A 9,813-nucleotide genomic window follows, 5' to 3' on the forward strand; every position below is an offset into this window, starting at 1 on the left:
GGCTAGCACCTTTTACAGATACATATACTATCCCTTATGTATTTTGTTACGGTATAGCTGCAAAGCATTTCAAATTTGCTAGATTGTCAAACAGATATAAATTTAAGATAACTCAATCATGTGAAACCCTGAGAAAAATATCTAATTAAGAAAGCAATCTACGTTTTCTCTTAAGATCAAAGGCCAAGCCAAAAATAATCTATGCAATTTACAATGCAACAATTTTTCAAATTCTCATTCTAAAAAAAAAAAAAAAAAATCCCATCACAGAATGCACTGTTACAAGAAATAGTCCTAACCAAGTCAAACGCATAATTTCAACACACTGTCTTGCACGATCCTTACCATGTTCTCAAAACTTAATGATGTTTTCCTAATGGTAACCAAAGTTCTTTCTTACATTTCATGAAACACAATATCCACTCTGATGGCATTTAAAGAATTCATTACTTGGAAAATAATTTTTTTCGGGTGGGGATGGGATGTGTGAATGAACAATGAAGAAGTAGGAAGAGAGAGATCAAGATAATGTCCAATATAAAGCATTTGGATGGAGATAATGGGGAAATACAATTTGGTAAATCAGTATATCAAGAATAGTTTTATTTTTTGATAGTTCATTTTTATAGTTGCAGAGGTATTTTTGGTCTTAACTCTACATAGGGCACTGACAACTCTACATAGTACTGTGTCAACATTGCACAGTGTTCAAAGGAATTATTGCAACTAAAAAATGATTAACCATTTAACTAGAAAATATTTTAAATATTTAGTAGCAATCTGGATATCTCTGTCCAGATTCAAATCATCTGAAATTATCAGATGACTAATAAATTCATTTTGTAGCAATGTAGCAAGGGTTTTCTCATAACTTGAAAATAAAATTTTACTGCACATTGTAATTTCCATTCATTGCCTTCTGGGGACCTAATTTGTACAGTATTAAATACCAGGGAATTATTTAATGGAGAAATGATTTAGTAAAGCTTATCTACTTACAAGTTCAAATACTCTTCATATTTCATGCTTAAAGGAATGTTGAAATAACAACGTTAAATCAGTTTCATACTCATTCTTATATTCTCATTACTTGAGTAACTTGGGACTAAAATGACAGTATTTTTAAATTACCACTTCTAATGTTCTTGTTAATTCCTTCTATTAAAGTAATAAACAGAGAATTAAAATAGTACCACCATGGGATATTTTGAGAAACAACCCTGATAATGTAATGATGAAATTTGAATTCACAAAGATGTTTTTCCTTGCATTTACATGTTACCACTACTGGGTATAAATTTGCATTTGCCTTGATTTATACAGCTATTCCATGACATGTCAAAGAATATACTTTTTTCAACAAATTCTATTCATGTCTCTATCTTTGAAACACTGTTACTCTCAAAAATAAGGTAGATTGGTGACAAATGTAGACAAGTGAGAAAGATGTATTGTAGTCAATATCCAAACAAAACTTTCATTTGAAATTAATACTACAAAATGTATAATAGAATTAAAGATTTTTTCTATTTTATCAGTTAACTTGTTATTTTCAATGATACACCATATAATCACAAAGAGTGTATCATAATTTCAAAGCATGGTTCAGCATCTGAAACAATGTCATGAGCAATGACCAGTACATTCCAATAGTCTGTTTATATTTTATTACCGTTAACATTATTTCCTTTGTATTTTTTATCTCGTTCTCTAGACTTCTTTGTGAAGGACTTGCAAAGTTTTAGAGGTTGTGCAATGGGTGCTTTTAAATTATTATGCATATAATGAGTTTTAAAAACTTGTATTTATCTAGAATCTGAACAATTAAAAATCAGTTACTAGATGGCATCAAATAAAAAGGATACTAAATGCCATCTGATGTTTCTAACAATAACCTTCTGACATAATATAATCCTACAGTATTTTCTAGATAATCAAATAATATTATATTCCATTTAGGAAGCTTTATTATTAGGTATTTCATTCTTTGACATTGATCACCATTGCATAATAAATAATAATATCAGTTCAAACATTTCCAGTCAAGGAGAACAGTTTATTCCCTAAACCTATTGAATGAATGATGGTCTGCATACCATCTAATTTATTACTTAATAAACCTGATATGTTCTCTATGACCAGAATATAGAATAAATGTGTACATAACTGTGAGATTCATGGCAGGAGACAAGTTCCACTTTCTAGATGTATGGCATTATGTAGGTTACTAAGCCTCTTTTTCTCAGGTCTTTTCTTTGTGAGATAGAAAGTACCTACCTCTACATTTCAGTGGTTATTTCAGGGCCCAAGTGACTAATGGAAGCAAAAATGTAATGCCCCACTAAGACACTGTGGCTATCATTATGGAAAAATTGCTTCTTAATGTTATCGGCACACAATCTGGAATTCACAGGTTGAGTCATTTTTAGGAGCTGTATAGCAATTCAAATAGATAAAAATGTATCGTGTATTTATTCACCCATCACTAAATAGATATTTTAAAGTGCAAGCCTCTTGTTTTAAAATACTGTTTCCTTTATGAGAAGAAAGACTAGCGTGTAATAACTAGAATCACTAGTTTATATCAGAGTAGAGGCAAATGGGATTACAGTTGTTTTAGGGAAACAGGATAATACTGTTGTGGATTTATTTGCTATTTCTGAGGATAAGGCATGTTTCTTTAGACATTACAATATTTAACACTGCAAATGAATGTTCTTGTTTACAAAAAACTTTCCTACCAAAACAATCAAGAGAGACCATTAAAATTTTTCTAAAACAGTTTTTAACACCTTAATTTTCTACCTGTCGTGTCTTCACTGATGATTTTAAGTTTAGGAAATTGAAACTATTTATCTACAGGCCAGAATATTCCTTAAATACTCACTTAATTGTCTCTTGAAGAACAAAATTAGGAAAGACAGGCTTTTTTTGAAAACACGTTTAACCACTACATGTTTTCATTTTAAAACCTTTTCCTAATCCTTACTAGAGAAACAGGAACTGTGAATTGAGTCCTTTTATTCGTTTCCGCACCCCCCCCAGAGATTTCCAAACAAAAGCTATATTTGAGTTTGTGCACACGCAGTTTGACCTTGAGTTTGTGGGCTTTTAAAGAAGACCTTTCTACCCTCCACGCCTTCCTCATTAAGTCATACTGCACCTGCCAAAAGTCTAGTCTGTCTCCTCTGAGGACGCAAGGGGTCGCCCCTCTCCCAGGATTGCACCAGCGAACCAAGCTGCAAACGCAGACTCAAAGTGCGGAGCAAGAGCATCGCTGCAGGAGCTGTCTCCCAGTCCCACTCCCACAGAATAATTGGAATTGCAACCCAAATCCACCCATCCCCTTTCATCCCCGCAACCCAAACAGAGGTCGCCTTTGACTTGGCCTTGAGAAGATTAAGGCAATGGAAAAGCAGTTTGCCTTTTGACTCCTCTCTGGCCTAACCCAGAGGTGCACCATCCCACAGCTCCCCTAAGCCTTGAGGCAGCGCCCGGGGACAGCTTCCTGCGCCGTGGTCCTCGATGGGGGAGGTGGGATTAAATGGACCGCGAGCTTTCTTTCCTGTGTCTTCCTTCATAACCAGGGGTCCCAACGCTGCGAAGCGAGACGCCTCTGACACTCAGTACCCTGTCCTGCCTGGACAAGTGTGTGGTTCCCAGCCCCGGGGTCCTCTGTGGGGGTAAAGGAAGGAGCGGGCTCTGGGCACCGGCTGGAAAAGCGGATGGAAAGCAGAGTGGGGTTCGCTTCAGCCCGGCCTTCCTGTGCCCACGGAGCCCGAGAATCAATTGCCCAGGCCAGACCCTGGGAGAAGAGGAGGCGGGGACCTCCAGGCGCGAGGACACCGCTGAACCCCAGGCCGCCCCTTCCGCGTCCAGGCCTGAACGAAAGGGTGGGTGGGGAGTTACCAGAGTACGCACCATTTGGAGGCCAAGAATAATAAATCGGATGCCCTGAGATATTTAGTTTGGGTTCTCCTGCCCCCTGCTAGGCGATCCTAAAGGCGGTGAAACCGGGCCAGGGCCCCTGTCGCTCTGGCCCTGCCACCTTTTTTAAAAGCAATTTTCAGGTGAATCAAACCTTGTCTGGCGGAGGCCAGCAACACAAAGGGAGCTTTCAGGGGACCCTCATGCCCAGGGGCAGGGCAGGGACAAACAGCAGCAGAGAAGCGATTATTAAATTTCCATCTCACACAAGCCGGTGTTGTGTCCTCCTCGCTGCTCCGACGCCTGGCCCGAAAGGCTTCCCGGGCGGGACACTGGGAGAGGGATCCGCTTGGAGAACCAGGTGGGGCCGCTGGCCGCGGGCTGCACGCCGCGGAAGTGCGAGGGGCCAGAGCAGCAGCATCGCTCCCTGCCCTCGCGAGCTCCAAGAGAGGTTTACTCCTCCCTCTCCCCACCAGCGCCCCCAACGAGAGCCAGGGTCGCCCCTTCTCTGCTGTCTGCGAAGGGACTCCCGGTGGGAACACAGACACTAGAGCAGCGAGCGCGCCAGGCTATCCTGTACCGAGAAGAGGTGACACCTTCGCAGCTGTCCCTTCATCTCGGGAAGATTCCACCTTTCAGACAGAGCAGCTCGGGTTGAGGCTGTCCTGGTAGTATCCGCTTAACCCCAGCTAGGGCACGGTCTTAAGAATCCATCACAATCCAACTTTCCAAATAACAGCATTAAGTGCAGAGAGGAGGCGAATCTTTAGGGGAAAACCCCATCTTCCGTACGTGTGTGTCTCAGGGGACACACTTGAAAGGGCCAGAGATGGTACACTCACGTGTGACAGCCAAGAGAAAACCTGGAAACTCTGCACCTACGGCTCCCACAGTTGGGGTGCTGCTGTCTTCACCCCTTGGGCGTGGGACGTCGGGCAGCTCTGCAAACGCGCAGACACGCGAACCCCCAGCGCCTCGCGTGCCCTTTGGCTCCGCCGGTGCGTGTCGGGGATGCGGCCGCGCAGGCGCTGGCTCCCTGGCCTTCTGGCCGGGTAGCGGGCGCGCGGCTATTAGGAGTGCAGCCTAAGGGCCCAGCCGAGGTCTCCCCGCGCGAGGCGGAGGCGCGAGGTGAGAGGGTGCCGCAACCGCGCCTCTCCCGGCATTTACTCAGTTTCAGGGGCATCCTGTGTCTGGGCGTCCCAACTGCCTAGGGCTGGGTGCCCCTGTCCCATTCTCAAAAGGAAAGCACAAATCCCGGGTGCAAGTCTAACCCAGGACCGAACTTTCCAGCGAACCTGAACTTACCAGGGGGCGGGAGCCACCTTAGCGCCACGTCCGCCCGTCCCCCGCACCGGCTGGGATGCTGCGGAAGGCAGGGGCGCGGACCGGCAGGCGTGAAAGACGCCGTCCATACCCCTAGAGCCCGAACCGGCATCTCCTCCGCGAGGCGCAGGGCGCGGGGCGGGAGGACCACCGCCGTTGGGAGCCGGTTCCGGACAGGCAGAGACCCGACAGGTGAACGCGGCGGGACGGAGCAAACGCATAAAAAACCCTGCACTTACTTCTTCGCTGGCGCCTTCCCCGGGAGGCGTTTTGGCTGCCGATGTATTCCATAAAGTTCAAAATGATAAAAAAACAAGAAATCAGTCGCAAGTGCATAGTAACCCAGTAATGCTTCCCTTCCTTTTCTCCTTTTTCTTTTGATTGTTACTTATATTTAATGTTTTTAAAAGTATATGTAGGTGTTAGGCGTATATAGAGAGTTCCCGAGCAGCGGGACTTCTCCTCTCACATCCGATAGGCGTGCTGTGATGGCAAGCGAAGCGGGGAGGGTGGACAGGGAAACCAACTATTGTACTTTCAAATTATCCAAGCACTGAACTGCGGCGGCTTCGCTGGGGTGGCTGGCATTGCCGCGAACCGGAGTTCCAGGAGCCGCCGGGGCGGCTGCAGGTAGCATGTTGTGCGGCAGCTGCCGCAGGCGGGATCCGGACGGGCGAGCGGCGGCGGCGGCAGCGGTGGCCCCTTGGGCTCAGAAACTGCGGCGGCTGCGGCGGCAGCGGCTGGGGCCCCGGGAGAGCAGGGGAGCGGGCGCTGTCGGCACTGCGGCCATGGCCAAGGGGCGGTTGAGAGACCCCGAGCTGCTTCTGGAGTGCGCGAGCAGGAGACGCTCCAGTGTTGGGCTGGGCTCCCGGGAGCACCCCATAGGGGAGGAGGAGGAGGGCAGGGAGGGGGGAGGGGGAGGAGGGCAGAGAGGGGGAGGGGGGATGGCTGTGGGGGGCGGGGGGAGCTCGGGGGCGGGGAAGGAAACTGCTGGAGCAACAACCCTGAGCGACCTCAATAACTTTCAATTTCAAGAGGGAAAGAGGGAGCTGGAAAAGTACAGGCGTTGCGATTTGGCAGAGGGACGGGAAGAGGCGCCTAAGGGGTCCCGGGTCTACTGCGGAGCATCTCTGGACACTGCAGTGACGGCGGGAGAACCCGAGCCGGGAGAATGGGGAAAGCAGTGCGTGCGAAGAGCCCCTCAGAAGGGCAGCTCCGGCGGGGAGACTTGGGCGCCCTGGGGCTGGCAGGCAGTGTTGAGAGCGAAGACCCCCACCCATCCAAGTCTGGCTCCTCTCCGCGGCCGCAAGCTAGGTGCACCCGGCTGTCGGTGGCCGTGCGCCCCTGTGCCCCCACCCCACCCCCAGCGCCGGCTCGCAACTACTGGTCCCAGGGCAGCTCTCCCCTCTCCTCCTTGGCAGATCGCTGGAAAGTTTCTGGCTGCTGACTTCTTCCCGGCTTTCCTGACCTTCTCCTCTGTTGCCTTTCTCCCTTTCTTTCTTTTAATAAAAGTGGTTGCAGTTGGTCGCCAGTCTGGTGGTCGGGAGGAAACCCTGTGGGTGCTGCCGATCTGCTACTCTGAGGTTTACCTGCTCTGAGCCGGGAGGACCCAGAAGTGTGTGCGCTTAGGACCTTCCCATTGGAAATGCAGTTGTGCTACGGCTTTCTTCCAAACCAAGCCTTTTCTGTGGCTCTGGAAGATTCCTTCCCCCTCAGACAATTCCCTCTGTAGTCTGCTCGACCTCGCTTGGAGCTTTCTCTCCCACCCTCGGTCTCCCAGTGTTCTTGAGAGGATCTGTTGTACATTTTGAGCTCTCATCTGGAAGAGTGAGAATAAGATGTGGAAAAATTTTCCCCAGTCTTAGGGAAGGAGGAGGAAGGTCCACCTCTTTCTTATCTTCCCAGAGCAAGTGGAGGCCCAAGGCGGCAGAGAGTAAGACTCCCTGGCCCACCCAGGGTTGGGAGAACAGGTCCGGCATCCCTGAGTGGTGTACACCCTGGCTGTTGTTAGTAACAGTGAGCTTTCCACCTCTTCTCTCCGGTGGCAGTAGATGACGAACTTTCAGTAGTTAATTGAAGAAGTATTTAGTTGAAAGTCACAAGCCTTAAGTGATTTTAACATAAGCCTGTCCTGTGTATTATATTTAACAGAATATCTGAAGGACTACACTAGCACTACAGGTTAACACAGCAGCAAACTTCTGGGAGGTCACTTTGAAAGAGTCCTTGATTCATAGGTGCCTTGCTAATTTTTGTGCTCAAATAATTCAGTCTAAGTAAATTGCTAAAGCCTTGCAGAGAAACAAATGACATTTGTACTTCTCTCTCCTCCATTTGTAATCCCTATTATTGGATTGCCTTCAATTTATGTAAATTAGATAAATGTACATAAATTAGAGCATTTTGTAAGTTTGTGATGCTACGAATTGTGTCTCTGGAGTACTTCAGTGGTGTATTTGTTATACATCCCAAAAGTAGGATAGAGGAGGTAAAGTGGCTTGGATGCAAAAGGAAGGGAACTTGAAATATGCATTATTTTCAAGATGCTAAAAATTAGAATCTGAGAGATGGCCTTTTGATGTCAATTCTTTAATTAAATACCATTTATTGTTTTGCACTCTTGTGTTGGAATTTTGAAAGTAGGCATAGTTTTCTTTAGGTTTGATATTATAAGGAAGGCAACACCCCCAACGAGATTACGATTTTTGCCTTCTTTTGAAGAGTTCATTTACAACATCTCTCTTTCAGTGGTGGAACTTTTTCTGTACATTGTATGCACATGTGTGCGCTCCCCCAGGCCCCCCCACACAGCCTTTCCACCCTTTATGTGTTGCAAAATGTCTAGTTATAAATGACTGAGTTTGTCACTTTGAACCAGCAGAGTTACGGATAACAGGACAATTCCAGTAATGATTATCCACAGAAGAAGCCACTCTATTTTACTGTGCCTGTCCCCATCTGCTTTGCTTTCCTTCTTGCTTAATGCCTCAAATCCTGAATATCTGCACCATAAAACATGGGGGATTTAAAGACTATGGGAGGCTCCCTTTGAAAAGGACTCCAGAGACAGCCTTTCTAATCCGGGATACTTGAGCTGGATGAGATGAGATTGCAAAAGGGATGTGAAAAAGCAATTTGATGAACAACTTCAGGGAAATAAACATGAAGAAAGACATTTACTTTTCACTGTGGGTTGTGCAGACATATGTTAGTTTGGATGAGAACAGGAATGGCGGTGTAAGTAAATAAACAAACCCAATGAGAAGCTACAGTTCTTGAGCCATCCCAGGAAAGAAGTGCTAGATGCAGTGGGAAGGAAAAGCTTGTTAAGGAATAAGCTCTGCTCAGAGGAAACATAAGGAAAACATTAAATATATGGGGAGAGTATTCTTTCTCTCTTGATGCTGTGCTTTAGAATAACTTTTTCCTGATCCATATTACTGTAGTATTAAATGTGTGTTTACTTGCCTGGCTGAGTTTTACATTCCCTCACTGTCTTAGAAGCTTATGGAAAGCATGCCATGGCATATTTTCTGCAACATAGTACCTTTTTTTCCCCCCTTCGGGCAAGAAAGCAACACTCACAGAAGCCTGTGGCTGCCAGTGAATTTCAGAGCTCAAGCCTAAAGAAAGTTAAAAAGCATAGGCTCGGCATAGAGGTCGGCATAGTTTGCTTATTTTTCTCCAAAACACATCAGTTCTAGGGAGTTTTGGATAACCAGGAGACTGGGAGACTTGGTCCTGGAGAACAGAATAGTTTTGAACAAAGATAGGAGGCTAACCATATCCAGACTAGTTACTGCAGCTTCTCATCTCTCCTTCCACTTATTCCAACCAGGCAGTGACAACAGTAACAAGTTATTTTTATCCATTGCAGCAGTGGCACTTTAAGGAAAGAAAATGATTGTCATATTGTTGAATCCATACTGCAAATATGTGAAAGGGGGTGTGCTCCAGAAAGAGAGAGCAAGCCCAATAGTTTGGAAAGGGATATAACTAGTAGTGATGAGAGATGTTTGGCAAAGTTTGGGGCTGACATCAGTCATTAAACCACAGAGCGAATATGCAGATTCTGAAAATGCGCAGCTCTCCAGTTGCTCAGATTGGGAGGCATCTGAGTCAGTAAGTCAAACAGAGGCGTGTGTAACTGATGCAGCTAGAAGTCATCCCTGAAATACAGAGCGGGCAGCAGCATTTAAACACCATTGAAATTAGTAGATGAAGGAAAACTACTATTTTTAGAGAGAGAAAGAAAGGAGACAGAATTATTGTAGCAATTTAAAAAGTGGTTATTTTGTTGTATAGCATTAAGAAAATGAGAAAATCAAGACCCATGATGGATTACTTTCTGTCAACAAGAAAGAATGTTCTTCCTCCCAGATGAAGTTATGGGACATTTATGTAATTGTGGCAGGCATCATCTGGTATGCCCATGCTTAAAACTTCTTTCACAAATCAGTTGATTGCCAGGCTCACTTAAAATGTGAATATCCAATAGAACTCAATATAAAGAAGTTAACAGCTCAGAAAATTTTGCATGATCATAGAGCTTTAATGCAAAGA

The 9,813-nt window shown here is 45.4% G+C and overlaps 1 protein-coding gene across 2 annotated transcripts in view; it reads right to left on the minus strand.

Moving 5' to 3' along the window:
• Positions 1-6,098, minus strand: part of RSPO3 (R-spondin 3) — a 78,124-nt gene extending 72,026 nt beyond the window's left edge. For both annotated transcript variants that reach the window (XM_032274849.1, XM_032274848.1), the window contains exon 1: positions 5,490-6,098. In XM_032274849.1, coding sequence (XP_032130740.1) covers positions 5,490-5,586 — 97 coding nt within the window. In that variant the 5' untranslated portion in view covers positions 5,587-6,098. The remainder of the gene's footprint in view (positions 1-5,489) is intronic.
• Between the last annotated feature and the right edge of the window lie 3,715 nt (positions 6,099-9,813).

This window comes from Sapajus apella, unplaced genomic scaffold (genome assembly GCF_009761245.1).
Source record: "Sapajus apella isolate SASKATOON/1434 unplaced genomic scaffold, GSC_monkey_1.0 scaffold6, whole genome shotgun sequence".
Classification (NCBI taxonomy): domain Eukaryota; kingdom Metazoa; phylum Chordata; class Mammalia; order Primates; family Cebidae; genus Sapajus; species Sapajus apella.